This window comes from Micromesistius poutassou (genome assembly GCF_964030765.1).
Source record: "Micromesistius poutassou genome assembly, chromosome: 6".
NCBI lineage: Eukaryota > Metazoa > Chordata > Actinopteri > Gadiformes > Gadidae > Micromesistius > Micromesistius poutassou.
Window position 1 is genome coordinate 3534759 of NC_140276.1, and position 18406 is coordinate 3553164.

The 18406-nt window shown below is 44.7% G+C and overlaps 1 protein-coding gene across 2 annotated transcripts in view; it reads right to left on the bottom strand.

Moving 5' to 3' along the window:
* Positions 1-18406, bottom strand: part of atp8a1 (ATPase phospholipid transporting 8A1) — a 102705-nt gene that overhangs the window by 75621 nt on the left and 8678 nt on the right. For both annotated transcript variants that reach the window (XM_084469966.1, XM_084469965.1), the window contains exons 2-6: positions 12459-12573; positions 9212-9311; positions 6387-6485; positions 2494-2539; positions 1873-1913 (exon numbers count right to left, since the gene is read on the bottom strand). In XM_084469966.1, coding sequence (XP_084326092.1) covers positions 1873-1913; positions 2494-2539; positions 6387-6485; positions 9212-9311; positions 12459-12573 — 401 coding nt within the window. The remainder of the gene's footprint in view (positions 1-1872; positions 1914-2493; positions 2540-6386; positions 6486-9211; positions 9312-12458; positions 12574-18406) is intronic.

An 18406-nucleotide genomic window follows, 5' to 3' on the forward strand; every position in this document is an offset into this window, starting at 1 on the left:
ACAAGTGATGCATTCTAGGCCAATGTTTAACTGGTTTTCTAAAAATAATAATATCAAACCCAACCCTTTTGAATGCAGTGGCATGGTAGACAAACTGGGGGACAAAGATAGTTTCATGTTGTCGCGATTCACGTTTCCACATCACTTGTTTAGCGAGAGCTGTGAGAAAGAGCGAGCAAGAAGGAAGAATAAGGATCATTTGGGGAACGTGGGGTTGGGATGTTCCTCCCCATATCCGTGCAGCCGGTCTGAGCCCGATACCTGGATGATAAAAGGACAGTGTCCGCTGGAATGTAATCGCTGTCATTTAGCCTAATAACCTCGCCAACCTCAACCTGCAAAAGATACAGGAGCTGGTTACTGGGGCACACGACCTTGGGAACAGAAATGGATAGGAAAACTTTCATCAAAATTAGTTTGCTTCAGGAATAACTTGAGAATAGACCAGCATTTACAAAAACCATGATAAGACCAACAAACACGATAATGCCTTAAAAGAAAGGATTACCCAAACACCCATTTCCCTGATCGCAGTATGGACCTAAAGACACTCAGTGAGTGAGAATTGGCCTTCTTCTGACTATATCAGTTAACCTTTATTGTATCCTTCAAGCCCTGAAAGCAATAACCCATCTTGGATCCAGCTGTCCTCCTATGTTGAAGCAGAAGGGCTGGGGGGGGAGACGCCGTCAGACCTTAGATATTCATCTAAAGTCTGATTTGTGGGACCGAACAAGCCCATAACAGTGTTTTGTGTTATGACAATGAATTGTTGTTCTAGCAATACGATTACCTTGTAATCGTATATTAACACTGCACCACCAGCAACCCCACTCAGCTCTTCTCTCGTCGCCACTGATGTTGCAAATGCAAATTTAAATGAACACTTTTAATCATTTCAGGGGCCGTGCGGTCTACAGGGTACACGGAAAAGAAACACAGCCCAATTCAGTGTGAGAAGCGGCTCTTTAAAAAGCCTTCACTATACAAGTGCTGCAAAAATCCAGAAAAGATGTGCACTTTTAATTTGTGTAAGGGCTGAAACAGTGTTCCATTATTGCATGTCAACCCTTTTGTTGACATCTTTGCATTTTTAATGCTTCACACGATTAAATAACACAAACTCCTTTACCATGAGGAACTAAAGCCAAGAGATTGATATGGCAATCTATGGTAAAGAGAAAGGCTAGATTTCAAACCTCTCCCACAACACGCGGCCTAGACCGCTTTGGCTACGTATATCTGTCTCAGTTTACCCTCTCTCTCCCTTTGAGTCAAACAGAGATAGTAGGAGCGATTGTGAGAGTGCAGAAGTGAGATAGGGAGAGAGCGAGAATGTGTGAGAGCTAGAGAAAAAGAGACGGAAAGAAAGGAAGAGATAATGAGAAACAAGGAAAGAGACAGAGAGAATGACAGAAAGACAAGGCAAGGGGGAGTTGGGAGAGAGAGAAATAATGACATGAGAGATGATGATAGAGAGACAAAGGCAGACATAGAGAAAGGGAGATTTAAATTGTTCAGTGCTGTAACCTCCTACATATAACATTTTGCTCAGGCTGCGTTCCAACACTCCTCCTGGTTCCAGACAGAGTGCCTTGTGCCATGGTATGAAAACCGGCTGTTCCCCACACCACAGTTGGAACTGCCCTCTATCCTGCAGCATGCCCAACTCACCACCCTCCACTCGGATCATTAACACCGAAATAATTAGAAACTGGATGTTGATGAGGAAATGTGTGTGGTACGCCTCTATAATGAAGTTTCATTGCACAAAACGTGTGCTTCGTCCGCCTCCAGATGCTCCGCAACACGGCCAGTAAACGCAGGTCTATAGACAGGATAATTCACACAGTATGTCGTCAAATACATTACCTTCTCCCAGTGCACGATCTCCCAGGCACCGTTCCTCAACACTGTGGCAGGGAAAGATAAAGGCAAATTATGAGCAGGGGGAAAGGCTATGGCAGGCGCAACAATGCAATCCGGTTATTTAAGAGATTGGGCAATGCGCCATTCTAGTCTAGAATCACATACGATCCAACTGCTACACTGAATATAATTTAGTCTGATTCAATGAAAAATTCTAGCGCATCATATTTTGTGTTATTAAAAAGTGTAGCAAAAAGTTATGTATGATGGGTCAACCTTTTGGGTTTGGACGGTGCAAGTGTGACTATAGCCAAGCTATGCAGTCGTTCGTTAGTTTGTAGCACAGTCCCCCGATTGGTCAAAATATCACAAGGTTTGCTGCATTCGTTTGTCCCCACTCACACTAGGTGTGTTAGGTATGCCTTTGGTGTCTGCTGCCTCATAAAACATTTGTGTTAAGTGTAATTAATAACCAAGCTCACAGCAACGTTTGTCTTTGTCTTGCGGGGACCAATAAACACAATTTTAAAAAAGGCCCAAATCCTAGAGACAAAATAAGAGTACCTTGACTATATCGCCAAAACCCAAAAGAGGAACACAAAACAATGATCAAACTGTATTCACCTTGACATTCCTTTTTGTTCACGACATTGTCAGCTTTGTGGCGTTTCTGTTGGGGCAGATGAAGAAGAAGAAATGATTAGACAGAATCGTTATTCTGGTGATCCACTTCTCACATTGCATTTACTTTTAGGGAATCTAGCAGATGCCTTTTCTTTTCAAAGCCACTAAAAATAAGCACATTTGTCACAAGAAAGAGAAACAACACTATATTTCGCTGTTGGCACAGTAAAGCTATTAATAGAACAAGTGCCAAGCACATACAATTGCTAAGTTAAACAATTTCCTGTATACAACAAAGATAACTAGGATAAGATGCTACACAATGCTGAGTACTATTTTTAAGTCCCAGGACGTACACCATACAATAAGTGCATACATCAGGTTGCAGGACGTACAACATACAATAAGTCCTTAAGTGGGGTGTTTTTTAAGAGAGTAAGGGAGGAGAAGGGGCGGTTGGGGGTAAGGGAGGAGGCTATGTAGAGTCTGTGTGAACTCTGAACTCTCACTTCTACTATACCACTTGATACTGTATTCCTTACTAAAGAGCTAATTTGCTCGTAATCACCCTCAGTGTGGGAGAGAAACACCTCTATAGAAAATGCTTCTGGAGGGGCCCCTGTGCTGGCTCGATGAATCGAAGGCGTAGTCGGGGAAACTCACAAACTCTTTGGCCGGATCACACAAGCCCACTTTAATCTTGGAGCAGATATATGGTGGGGGAAACCAGCTTGACAAAGTCTGATGCTCTACACAATGGGTTTATGGACTGTGTACGTTGTTTGACCTATGGGACCTTCAACAGCATGACTTGTGCAGTGCAGTCGTTCCATTAACATCCCATTGACGATCAGACAATCGAGGGGCGTGGTGGTGGGAACTTTTCGCTTTGTCTTCAAAAGAATGTTTGTGTACGTAGGAGAGCAGCGCCATATTCACAACCCGGAATCACAAGGCAGCCAACAGGTCTCTCTCTGAGAGGTTCACTGAAAGGCCATGGCGGAGTAGAAGAAGCGGGCCATCAGTGTTGTGAGCCTTAAAGTGCTCAGTGAGCTTCTCCACACAGCACGGCTTGTCCCTCTTGTTCCCCGATTGAGGGAAAGGATTCAGGTTGCCAGGAGGCTTGCTTGGCTCTCTGCTGCATCTCAACCCTGCAACCCCCCCCCCCCCCCCCGCCTCCTCACTCCCACCACACTCTCCCCCCACCCCTGCTCCCTCCTCTTGCTCCTTTCTTCATATACTGCATGTTCTCTCCGCAGCCATTTGTACGCTTTCCCTTCCTAAAACAGGCTCACGGTTCTCTATTCCGCCTCCTCCTCCTCTTTTATCTCTCGCCCCCCCCTCACGCCTTCTCTTCCCTCTCCTCTCGCTCCCCTCCCATCACACGCTCCATGCTTACAGGTGTAGCGTAGGCAGTTTGGCGGAAACAGCCAGCGTAAGCTCGATTTGGAGAGCATCCAGCCGAAGGAGAACGCCACTAAAGTCAACCGCCTGCACCTTTAAGGTGGGATGAAACATCGCCGCGTTCTGCTGTAGTGGCTGCGGAGCGCAGGCAGCGCGGCGTGTCACATGCACCCCCCCCCCCCACACCAGCTGCAGTGCAACAGGACAAGTTAGCTGGAGACGCTCTCCCTGAAAAACCCATCCCTCATCTCATTCCAGCCGAGCGTGAGCTGTCAGATGATGTCATTCAGCCATGACACCCCTTCCCTACGGATAAACCCAACTCAACAACCCCCCCCCCCCCCCCCCCCCACCCCCCCCATCCTCGGCGCACAGTGGCTATCCAAAACTATCTGCTTTCAATCTTCCCCTGTGTGATGCGAGGATTTCTGCCACGTTGCTGCCTCGTCGCGCCCTGTCTGTTAACCACCCATCCGTCCCCATGTCCTCCTCTGTGTCTGGTGTCCCCATGGTCACAGATGAACGGGGAGGATATTTAAAGGAGGCATGTAATTACAGTGCACGGAGAGGCTGGGTGGCAGCAGGAGGCATGCATGGCCTGGCCCGCGTGTAAGCAATCTCTGTGGGGCACCGAACCTTCAGACGAAGACAAAACAATGACAGCATCTGCAGTGGGAATTAATTACCCAGGAATGTGACGGCGTTAAAGGGGGCGTTTACCACACAACCGTGATTCTGCAAGCGTGCCTGTATTGCCTGTATTTGGGGGGATTACTCCCCTGGAGAAAGAAGCGTTTAACACAACGTCCCGGTTGAGTCTCTGCAACGTTCAGTGTGGCTGTTTTACATGAGGTGGTCCTGATGCAAAGCGCAGATCCAGATCTATGGACTGCAATCGCAAGATAATGCTTTACCTGGACAGCAAAATATGGAACGTAATCCATAGCATCGTAATTCTATACTTGGACCGCACAATATTGAATTGCAGGCATTACATCATAAATCTTCACCTGGATAGCTATAGTATGGAATGCAAGGCTCATAATTTCAGAGCTGCATAGCAAAATATAAAAAACGGAAGGCATTAAATAATGGTCCTAAACATGCATATAAAAATATGAAGTACAATGCATGTCATAATAATGCTAGACTCAACACTATTATTTGCCAAGAATGGAAATTCAGATTTTTTTTTTTGCCTCTGCCTTGTTCAACTCACATTTGCCTGCAGAGACTTGTTGCAAAATGAGCAAACAACACAGTTCACCTACATACTTCATATTTACGAATTCTGTCTAGCGCAAGGTATTAAAAAGCACTGCAAGCAGTATGCAAATGTGTGACGCCCCTTTAATAGAATGTCAATAATCAGCGAGTAAAGTGTAGAAGAAGAGCTTGTGGCGCGATTTCCTTCACAAGGGGGTGAGCTATGGGTCGATGCTGCCCTGTCAACTTATGAGGAAGAGGTGCATGCTTATACGTGTGTGTTGTATGTATATGTATGCATGTGTGTGTGTGTGTGTATGTATGCGTGTGTATTTGTATGCGTGTGTGTGTGTGTGTGTGTGTATGTATGCGTGTGTATTTGTATGTGCGCGTTTGTTTGTGCGTGCGTATGTGTATGTGTGTGACCTTCAGCAGAAAGGACAGAGTCATCACCCCGTCTGTTGTCATGTTTTTTTTTTCCCTGCGTCCAAGGGGGGTAAAGTGCTGTGCTCGCCACTTCTGCCACTAGATACGGGCTCATGGTATAGAGAGTCACTGCCTACTGGGACTCAGGCAGAGGATCGCATTGCAGGGTCACTGCAATACAGTACAATGCAACCTCCTCTGTCTTGGCGCTCACACACACACACACACACACACACACACACACACACACACACACACACACACACACACACAAACGTATGAATGTGCAAATAGGACATTCTTGATACACAGTCTTGGGAGTTAAGAGGAAAGTTATTCCAAAGTGTACTAGAAACTATGCCCTGATGGCTTCTGATGCTACAAAAAGCATTGCATCAGAAATACATGAATAACAAACATTGCTACATTATAGGTATTATTATAGGTAGGTTGAATGTTAACTTGGAAGAGGAATAGCCAATGAGCTTGAAGGTGGATAGTTGCTAGGGTATTTGGTTTCTGTGTTCACCAACATTAAGTCTGCAGGTTGATTTACTGAAGTAGTAGCAGTATAGCTAAGGGGTGAGTGAGTGAGTGAGTGTGTGTGTGCATGTGTGTGTGTTCCTCTGCTAGTGTGTGGCATATGTACAGCTCTTGCAATATGCTTCTGTAGTTAAGTGTCAAAATCTGTGTGAGGGCTAACATCCCATCCAAAGCATGAACACCATTGAAAACCACTGTATTGTTTGATAATAGAAAACAAGGTCAAAGGGTGTTATCGGGAAACCCTCCAGACTCGTAAGGGGCAAGCTCATTGACTATGGATGCGGTGTGACAAGGGCCCATGAAGGTCTCACCAGGTCCTCGATGATCTCCTTGACGGCAGCCACCACCAGGATGAAGAGCAGCGGCACCAGGGTGGTCCAGCGACCCGTAGGAGAAACATCTGGAATTTGCTGGAGAAAGAAAAGAAAAGAAAGAAGCATTAAATAGACCAAAAAAAAATATTTTTTTAAAGTTTAACATTTACATTGATTTATTTTTGTCAACAACTATTAAATCTTATCTTGGATCATGTTAGTGTCTTTAAGCACACAAGTGACATTTCAAATTGGAAAAAGTCCAGGAAATTGACGATGACTTTCTCCTAGAAAACCAAATCTTTTTTGGCAAAAGGTGGTGGGTGCATGTACGCTGACAGGAGGACACACACACACACACACACAGTCAGAGGACTCTCCTTGAGTGCAGCAAGGGGCAGTTTGTCAAGGAGAGGTCAGAGAGAAGGCCAGGGTCTAGTCACCATTACCCTGACAGGGCAATGGAGGAGATGAAGGAGTGCCCATCTGTCACTCCATCAAAGCATGGGTGTGTGTGTGTAGATGGCTCGTCGTGTGTCACACACAAGCCATGTACACACCTAGAAAACACACACACACACACACATTGCGTGTGTGTGCTAGGGGTGTGTGTGTATGTGTGTGTGTGTACATGTGGGTTTGTTTATGTACGTGTGTACACAAGGCAGTGTGGTGCAATGTAAGCACACAGGATGTCAGTCACACATAATGGGAAGATGGAGGGTATGATCTTTAAGAGTGATGTCAAGTGAGAACATCCGTGAGTACAGTAGGTTATCCCGGACAGCTCCACTCTTTCTACCGTCAGCAGAGATCTGGAACGCCTCCATGCTCAACCTCTACCAATAGTGAACATATACTAGCAAGTAGGCCAAGGCAAACAATAAATGATCGTACCGTGATAGACTTTTGACCAATATCAATATAAAACATGTTCAATATATATCGATAAGAGACTGGACCACCGAATCTGGCAGCTGGGTTTGTTACACAAACACGGTTCCATACTTATTTAGAATATTTGAGTGTTTTTCATTGTTGTATCGACATTGGAGTATTTATCAATGAAGAACAGTGGAAGGTCATATTAAGTTTTAAACAGAAGTGTTTAAATCCAGCATGGTAATTCGTAGTATTTTTAGGTCACTACAATTATCAATTGCTATCGATGTTGATCAATATGATCAAGTTATATCGTGATCGTCTTTCAGCCATATCGTCCAGGCCTACTAGCAAGCTAATCAAAACCCAAAGCCAAATATAAGTAATACTACTAAGTTAATGCTAATGCTCACGTGAACAATACTGTTCTTCGAGCTATGAAGAAATACATGTACCTGTACATATTGTATATCATCACATTAAAAGCCTTGTCAACATGATCAAATAAAAAGTTGTGATACTCTCTAAAAAGGATTCTGGCAAACTCTTGAGGGAAATTGAAATTGCCTTTTATTTGCCATTTATTTATGTATGAATTAGGGAACCATTCTCTTTTTACAAATCAATCGTCTGGAAATACAAACCAAACCAAAATTGTTAACCCCAAAAACGCCTGTTAAATGCCCACTAATCTACTGTCGCACACATACACACGCACCATAAGGATCGGATAGCTAAAATTTGCAAAGCCAGCAACTGCCAAACGCAGTCTCACAGGACGGCCAACTATAAAAGACGAGCTAAAATTAATAATAAATTAATTAAAAGTCGGCCCTCCTAATTAGCATACATGTTTTATTCAATGTTGCCGTGGTGACACAACAGGTAATGAACGCTGCGCTCTTCAAAGGCGGCCGGGCTGCAAGGTCGCCGGTGGAAGGGTGGGGGCCTGGCCCACTCCCCTGCCCAGCCCCTTCCCGGGAATCACGTGGAAGGGCTTCTCGCAACGTGGCCAGAGAACTGAATACATGGGGGGGGGGGCCTTTTGAAGTCCTCCCCCTCTCTCTCCCTCTCTCACTCTCTCACTCTCTGCTCTGCTTGTGTGTTGCACCTGGCTGGCATATGAGTTCGGGCTCGTTTTAAGTGTGCGCCCCTGCGATCGATGGAGGAGTGGGCGTGCGGGACTTAAGTGCTCTTAACCGGGATCACAGGTGGTGGTGGTGGAGGAGAAAACCCAGGATAATTCCCAAAGCTACCAGGATAAGGTTTAAGGTGGTGTCAACTAGAAATCCCCTTTGCGGTTTCCCCTGCAATGCGGTCATAAGTGTGGATGTGTATAAACAAGTATGTGTTGAGTATGAATTTGTCAACGACAGTTTTGTGTGCTTGGATCAGACCATCTTCAAGACACAGCTACTGGCCAGGCAGGTTGGGCTGGTCCACACAACACATACTGTACTCATACAGTACATGTACAGGTCTGTTTATGCACTTCATGGTTTGTACTGCACGGCCCCCATCAGACACCGGGCAGTGTACAGCAAATGAAATCTTGTCCACTTACTGCAACCAATGCATTTCCTCACCACATTATGTGTGGTATAATATATCCTGAGCCTGTAGTCAAATCTAGTTTCTTACGGAGAGGGCCCCCATAGCCATGCATTATTCATCAAGATAATACAACGGCAAAGAGTGTGTATGTGTGTGTGTGTGTGCGTTTGCAATATCGTATGCATGATTAGAATACAATACAGCCTTGACATGTGGAGATCACGTCAAGGACAAGGCAGGAGGCGATTATGAAACAAACAACGTCGTTCGCTATGTTAACGCCAAGGCTATACTCTAATTCCGTACCCGGGTATCGTCTATAACAGATATCCCGGGCGCTAAATCGACCTTGTTCACGAGGCCGCTCGTCACCGTTGCGTTCCTACCTGCAGGAGAGCGATGAAGAGGAAGAAGGAGTTGGCCGCCCTCCTGAACTGGGAGTAGAGGAAGCGGGGGAGGAAGGTGAGGAGGTTGTATTTGGCCGTGCTGCAGGCCCGGGATCAGGTGGTGAACGCCGCCGTGAGAGGAAGAGAGAGAGGACAAAAAGGAAACGACGGAAAGACATGTTAACTGAAGGAACACTTCCTGAGGTTGACCACACCCGGTCACAACAGAGTATGAGGTGAATTGGGAATACTGGGAATTGTTAAAGCACACACACTGGTTCCCATTTCTTGGAATGGATGGTAAAAAGCAAATATTACTTATGCGCATACCATTAAAGACATATGGACCAGGCTGAAGGCTCGTGTATTTGTGTGCATGTTTTTCTGTGTGTGTGTGTGCGCGTGTGTGCTGCACTGGCAGCAGCCCTGCGTGGGTGTTGGTGATGGATGTGTGCTGGCAGGGGCCGGTAGACTGAATGACCATAAAGAATAATCAGAAAACCTGGGAGCTCAGGGGATAGCCAGGCAGCGGCAGAGGGGCCCTGGCAGACGTGAGGCCCAGTGCCAGGAATGGAGGGTAGGGGGCGAGGGCTGAGGCTGGAGCCCTGATTGGAGCTTGGATGGGGCTTACAGCAGCCTGATTTACAGCTGTGTTAAAGGGCTGGTCAGACCAGGCACTTTAGGGGGAGATATATATACACACCTTGATTTAAGCCAAGCCACAGACAGTGCTTTGCTTACCCAAGTGTGTATGAACACAGTCCAGTCAAGCACACATGCGTGAAGCAGTCGTTTTATCTCTTTCAGATTATCCTTCCTTCTCTTTATCCTTCTTGTGGTGGCCTAACATGATTATTCCTGATGGGCAAGACCACATGGACAGCAAGCTTGGATATGGTAACAGAAATAGATGAATGGATGTGTATGGTGGGATTGTGGCTACCTGTGGAGAGATAGCTCTAGCCATCTCTTTCTAATCTCCTCTCAATGTCTGCGCAAATGACCATTGACCTTTGAGATTAATGCATCTGTCCGTCCAGCGTCATTTGCGTGTTTTGTACCGTGGTCTAAGGGGGAAATCATTTGTCGTTGGCCTAATCCCTAACTACTCCTCCAGGGGTAGGAAGAGCTGCTTGGGCCTAATCGTTGATGATGAATCAGCCCTGCTGCTGCCCCTTTCCTGCCTGCAGGCCAGCATGAGCCGCAGAGTGCTGCCACCTCCCGCTCTGGTGCTATCTCAGAGCCAACCACAAAATAAAGAGTTGCCTTAATCTGATAAACTGCTACGCTGCGTGAGTGCCGCTATGTTACATAATGACATCAGGTACGTTCCATTGGATTCGTGGGTGTGTCCACGTCAAACATTGTCAAAGGAAAAACAGAAAGAGTACCATCTCAGGTATAGCGGTAAAAATTAATTAAAATGCTCACAGTGCAGGACTTTATTATTAAAGGACGTGGACAGGTTTGGATATTGATTTTTATATGAAATATATTTTCAGTATTTTATTTTTCCCATCTAAATGCAAGCCCCCTTGTCATCATTAAGACGACTCAACAGAGACCCAAGTCAAGCTGAGGGACAGGTCTGTATTCTTTTACACCTTGATAAACTACCCATGCATCTGTCACTGGTTCCATTACTTACTGCTATAACCTGGACCTCTGTTTGTGGGCACATTGTTGTTGTGTTTATGGGTGTGTGTGTCAGCATAAAACAGGCCAAAATTGACAAACGGTACAACTGAGTACAACCTCTGTTTGTCCCACACTATATTGATTCATCACTAGTTATCGGGTGGACGAATCAACAAAATACAAAACATGAGAGCTACTCTTCTGTTGTACATTCTTCCATTGGCATCTGTGTGTTCCAGTGTTTGTGTTCCTCCGTTTCCAAAGCGGCTCATGCATGAGGAATGCGTACTATCACATCCCTCGACAGAGGAAGGGCCGTCGGGACCTGACCTTCCAGCGCTAAGGCAGCTGCAGGCTCTCCTCACGCAGAACCGCCAGATACACACAGCTCGGTTCTGAAAAGATGCAGACAACCCCAATCCACTGCTGTCCAATCCACTCCTCTCGTTCCGTGCGGACCTGACCCGCGTGTGACTGCGAGGTCTCGGCCAAGGGACGCCATTGGAGGACACAAAGGAGCAGGTGTGTGTGTGTGTGTGTGTGTGGGAGAGAAACTCAGTGGCAGCCTCACCACTGATAACTACATTTGGCCCGTTTTTATTAGTCTCTGAGGACTTGTGGAGAGAGAGAGAGAGAGAGAGAGAGCGAGAGCGAGCGTGAGAGGGCGGGCCGGGGTTAAAAGTGAAGGGTCACACTGTGGGGCAACACTGACACCAGTGACAGAATGCATCTTGGTTACCAAATTCAGGTTTAACAATAGCTGCACCCACGGACCACCACATAGAAATCAGGCGACACCAACATAGAACAAAATATATAGTATGTTGATGTATTATTATTTATATTTTGTGTATGTAATTGAACAATAATCCTGAAAGGGGAAGCCGCCGGCGTGCGTTATGGCCAGAGGCTGTTGCTGGATGATTTACGACAAAGGTTGTCCTTGGGCCATCGCTATGTACTCTATTTCTGTCACCTTCCAGGATGGAAACCCCTACTCACCAGCTCCATGTGACAATTCTATCAGGCTGTAAAAGACAATGTGTGAATATCTCTTCAAAGCTGACACCTGCTCGGTCCCCATGTCCCGATATCAATCACACGCAGATCAGAGAAATTGGTCCGCTGATCAGAAATTGGTATGTGGCCGATGAAAGCCAAGAAGAAGTTAGCTGTGATAAAATAATTAAAGCGCTGCCTTTCCAACTGCCGGGCAGACATGCTAGCAGCTAGCTTATTGTGTGGCACGTGATCTGGGACAACATTGTTCAGTTGGTCCTGTGAACCTCTTCACAGTGATAAGTGCCACTGTGCGTTTATCTGGAGAGGCCACGCAACAGTCTGAAAAGATAAGTCTGTGGCTTGCATAGAAATGAATGTGGCACAGAAATGATGTGATATCACCATTCAAAGAAAGCTATCTCAATTATAATTGACGGTTTGTGACTTAGGGTTTGTGACTATGGTGTATTTGACTCAAATCCAACTATGAGAGTACAGATGTTCCATATCCATATGTATCCCTGAATACTATTTCATGAGTCACACGGGTTCCTTGATCAATATAGTACAACTGCATGGGCATCATATTTCAGACCGCCTCTCTCACCTGACTCTGTTGCTGCAGAACTTGGTATACTGTTGCTGGTTGAGGAATATCAGCCGGCTCTCTCCATGGTCAGTCAGCGACGTCTTCTCTGTGGTGTCCTCCGTGTTTTTGTAACCTGCATTTCCAACGAGAAGCCAAAGTGTTTCATTGTCAAAGGCGGACCCATGGTCATTCTGTACAATGTGATTCTCAAGGCAGGGCAAGGGTCAGGGAATAAGCAGCATAGAAGAGTGTGGCAAGCCGTGGTAAGCTGGCCATCTCGAGGTAGATTAGAGTACATGCAGTAGTACCCTATGAATACATCATGGACACTTCAGAGCTCTGATAGTGCTCATCTCATGTCATTTGACCTCTGCCGGCCACGTGATGAACAGATGTTCGGCCCAAGCTTAAGGTTACAGGTGAAGCAAGTTCATGGAACTAATACGTAGCAATTGGCATATAAGAACATCAACACATCATGTTGCAATATTTCAGGACTCAGGATATGATCTTTCAGATCTCTAAGATGTGAAGGATATAATTTTTTATTTCCATCAACTTCTTCAATCTACTTATTAAAGATAGATAAGATAAGATAGAGATTAAGATCTCCAAACACCAATGTGCTGTCTTTTCACAGGGCACTTCCTTGCATTGTCTTTTCAGCTTGGTGACAACAACTGATAGAAGTCATGAGAAAAACTGTTTATTTCTACTTCCTGTTGGCTGGAGAGGATAGTGACGTCAGATGGAGAGTATTGGGAGGTGGGCAGTGAATCTGGATCCAAGAGGGTTTCTGAATATAGATTTGATGCGTTTGTTCTACCCTTTACAGATGGCTGGACTTCCCTGGCCACATTTCTTGGATCAGAAATCATAATTGGCGTCTAGACGATTCTTATTCTTAGTATTGGAGCACCGGGAAGTCAAATTCACCAAAGCACTTCAGTGATGGATGCAACTGCTACTCCAATAATATTAAAAGCCAACATCACTGGCCAAAACTTTTTGAACATGAACTTGATTCAAAAGATAAAGCTTTAAGCTAACACTGGCATGTTAAGATAAGACACAAAATACACTGTGGTAACACAGTAACTTGCTTTATACAACAAACCAAAGGCTAAACACATCTACACAACTAAATAAAACCAGCAGGTCTATGCACACTCTGCATGCTTGTGCAACTCTCATCTGCAATTTACACTAGCATTCACAAAATAATGTGATTCAAAAGTGTCCATTGGTCATTTTTACATGGTAATAGATATAAGTAAACACATATCCCTAATCAACAGTTCCCTTCAATAACCCTAAATCCCACTAGGATGGGTTAAGATGTCACGCGAGAATGAGATACATAAGGAACACGTGTAGAGAGAAGCCCGCTAGCGTCAGATGCCCAGACGACACTAAAGAGTATGTGCACAGTCTACGGTTGCACCATGCATAGTTCCCTGTGGGATCGCCTTCCAAAGTAGACTCTGCAATGGTGCCAGTTGAGGGTGGTGAGGGGTGAGGGCGGGGAGGGGTGAGGGATGGAGGGTGAGTGTTTAAACCGTGTTTAAATTTGGAGTGGAAGGAAGTTCCATTTAAAGGGGTGGAGAGAGAGGCAGTGCCCCTTTGAAAAGTCAACAACAACAACAAACTACAGCATGAGGCCACCTTAACCAGAGGCCTCGGCGGGTATGCAACGGTTGCGATCCGCACCCCCCCCCCCTCCCTTTCCTCAAGTCACCCTGCCACCCCTCCACTCTAATCCCTTTATTTCCGTCAACCCTCTGATCCGACACAATCTGACTCACGTTCCATCAACTCCATATCTTTAATTACATATCTGGTCATTTAAGTGATAACTTGGCCTCTCACAAAGGATTAGTAGGAAAGGACCGTGCCAACAACCCTCTTTCCCCGTTCCCTCTCTAGCTCTCCACCTAGCCTGCTCTACCGCACATGTGTTCTCCGGGGCTAAAAATACACAGTCGCCCCCCCCCCCACCCAACCCCAACCCATCACGTCACCAGGGGCATCTGGGGTTGGCCCATTCTCCTACTATTATGCAATGGCCCACCCAGACGACAGCGCAGCGTAGGTGGGTTATTGGATTAGTGTCGAGAGGGTTTGATGGTTCCAGAGGCTGGTCCCTGCTGCTGAGGGGGAAAACGCCACTACAAAGAAACACGAAACCCATTCATCGGATTGAGGCAGAGCTGATGTTGTGTCTCCCTTTGGGGCTGGCTGATGTCAGCGTGCTGTGTTCTGTCAAGGGCTGGTGTGATCAGCAGCAGCGCCATAGAAAAGCATGCATTGTGACAATACACTGCATGATGCTAATGTCACGTACCCAAATGTCCTCGCATTAGAAAACGTAGCTTCCATAGTAGGTGATTACTTTAAAATTTCACAAAGCAAATTAGTGGATGAACATTGTATGTATTTTTTTATTTAACTGCAAAGGAGAACAACCACTACACTTCTGTGGATGCAGGAACACTATAAACCTTGCAACTTCTTGTATTGATGTTAATTAAATTGCTAACCAGTTATTATTTGTTACAACTTTTTGATATCTTTGACCGTGTTTTAACATTAAATAGCAGCTTAATACGTTCATTATTAAAACCTATCTAAAACCATTAACCCCACCGCTTCCTGCAACCTCTTATTTCTATTTGGGATTCAGGATCATTCAGTTATTCAAATAATTTGAGTCCTTGCAGAACAACCAGTTTAGGTCTATAATAAAGAGCCTAAAGAGAACATGATAAAGCCTGAGGAAATTGGCTAAACGAATGGCCTGTGGCATTAGAACAGAAGAAACCTGTAAAATGAAAATTAAACTATGTGCTCCTTTGGTGATGGTGAGGAGGTGACTGGAATTTGTTTCCAATTGCAATTTTTATTAGAAAATCATCCTGTAAAAAAAATATTTGAATCTAGCTGGAGATAACACAGCCATGGAATGTCATTGTTTCCCATATGGATGACAAGTCACGTGGCATGTCGTGGTTATTTCCACACAGACCCCTCATCACCGCTACCATTAGTTATCAGGATGAAAGGACAGATCGGTCAGTATTTCAAAAGCCTTGGTGGTCCGAGATGTCCCTGAAAAGCCGAGGCGGTGCCGACAGTTGAGATTGAATAAGAACAAGGTCCCAGACTCAACTTGACCCGGTCACATGGAATCCTATTCCAGGCAACGCGTCTTAGCGTGTCTGTGACTCTGCATATTATTATTTAGCGGGTGCACACCGTCATTGGAGAGACAAAAAAACAAGTGGAATTAATAAATTTATGGTTTTAAGATGCTTTGGACAAAAGCGTCAGCTTTGTCCAAAGCATGTCCCAAATATAAAAATGTGACAATAAGACCTGTGAGCAGCGATTTGTGTTTTTAACATTCTTCACAGTCTGGAGATCCAATCTACAGTAGCAGATGCATTTAAGACTAAAAGAATACATTAAAGCAGAAGCAGCATTTGAAGTAATTCTAGTTCTCATTAGATCTAGTTGGCGCCGTCATAGTTTCCACTGTTTCACCATTTGATCTTTGCGTCCAATATTACAGGTACCTTAGATCCAGCCATGGCTCTTAGGGCTGGGCTTTCTAATGGTACAGCTGAATGCACAAACAGGTGTTCAGGACAAAGAGACAGCCGTGGCTAGAGGTGAAAGAAAAAGGATCCAAGTATATAAAAGCCAAGTTGGATCCCACTTTCTAATTGACTTTGGGCTGGCAGCATGCAGGGCTGCATGCTAATTAACTAATTCATCCTGCTACATCTTTTTTGACCGCCACCAACTCAAAGTGTTGGTCTTGATGAATTGAAAATGGTCTACATTTTGCCCCCTCTATATGAACAATTTTAAATAATGACTACTTGGATGGTCAGAATTTAAGATTTCTATATTCTTTTTCTAAGGAATTATAAAACACACATCTAGCTTCATATCAGCGTATCAGCTGCATATGCCTAAACAGTAGGGTTGGGAATCTTTTGGCACCTCAAGATTTGATTCAGATTCAGAGGTCAACGATTCGATTCTAAAACGATTAGAATCGAATTATCGATTATCGATACAACAGGTTTTTTTTGAGTTTGCTTATCACTTCCTACTTTTGTGATGATCATTTCTTAATCAACAGATGAATTACCTTATCTAATATTTTATTTATTATTATTATTTATTTATTTATTTATTAGATAAAGTCGGTTCTCTGCCCAGAGAACCCGCAGGCAGAAAGGCATAGCGCTCTGTAGCAGGTGAACAGAATGTTGCAGCAGGCAAACTAATTTAATTTAAAAAAAATTATATATATATATATATATATATATATATATATTTGTTTGTATATATATTTGTTTTATATTTATTTATTTATTTTTAAATTCTGATTATTAACTTATCTGCATCGAGACAGAATCGTTCTATAGAGAATCACGATGCATCGAAGAATCGATTATTTTTCCCACCCCTACTAAACAGGTCATAACCATGCAACGCAACAGACCATTCTGTCAAGTCAACAATGAGCGGAACCAGACAAAAGATGTAATTGAATCACATCTACACTGAGTAATACTGATGAATAAGAACATGTCCATTACCAGATGAGAGATAAAGTCTAGCTTGTGCTAAAAAAAAAGGTCCTCAACAACCTATTCAGGGAGGATGGGGGCTGCATGAGTCCCATTGATGAATCAAAGCATAAATAATCAAATATAATAAAAGAGAAATCGCGTGCCATGGTGGATGAAACCAGAGTTCAGGTGCTTGCGTGTGGAAACTGGAGCATAGCGTGTGTGTAAAGTAACCGACAGCTTTAGAAGTGACTGATGGGACCCCTCTGCATTCAGGATGGGTTCCTCCCAGCAGGGGCCTGCATACTGGAGAGGGCCAGGTGGTGCATTGCGCCAGTGATGCCTGGCACTGGTACAATTCAATTTACCCCCGTTGAACACCTACTCTGGGGCCGCTTTTGCATGTGGTAACAAGGAGTTTATCCAAAGTCAATATGTTAGTCAAATCTGTTTTTTAAGCAAGGACTACAAGAGGACTGGAATAGCCTTACGCCTTGAATAAATCACTATAGGTCACAGGTTTCTCAACAAAGGGAATTGCTTTTAAGATAAGTTAATAACAGATGCTATAAAGGATTAACACATTTTTAACATTGGTCAAAATTGTTGAACACAAAATCTCTTGCTTTGAATTATTGGAAAAATTGACCACAGAAATAGTGGTTGTAATTTATTAAAAAACGTGATTGTTTTGTTATTGTTGAAAGTAACAGCCGTAAATGAAATGTGAATTAAATATACAAAGTGACATCATCATCATCATTTAAGAACTAGGCTAAACTTCGGCTATAGGAGACATTAAGAGCTTGGACCACACCGACATCAAACAGCCAGGCAGTTCAGGGGGAGGAGGCAGGATAATATAGCAGAAGGCAACAAGAGGGGGGGGGTTCAAAATAGCCTGTCCCAACCTCCCCCTGCAGAGGCATTTGTCTCTTCCGTCGTGTCAGTTTAATTTCCTCAGTTGCTGCCACCCATGAACGCAGCGTGGACAGCGGACCCAGCCAATGGCACAGATTCCTGCTCGCTAACTGCTCTTAGTATTCCCTGGTGGACTTCCCTGGCTCCGTCCGCGTTCGTTTCAATTACCGCAGGCAGAGTCGCAGCTCAACTACACAGGCTACAGTGGGGGAGAGGGGGGGAGGGGGGGGGGGAGAGCGTGAGAACAGCCGTGATGAACATTAACTTGTCTCTGACCACGATGCGTTACTTACCACCACTAAGGCATTCTACCGTACCGACGTCACCGGCCTAATTCAGTTAGCCCGTAACCGGCAGATCAGAGCTTAGCGGAGACATATAAAAAAAAAAGGTGAAGCTTTAAGGAGAATTAGGGAAGAAATGAACAGAGGGGAGGCTGAGAGAGCTGGGGTTCTTTTC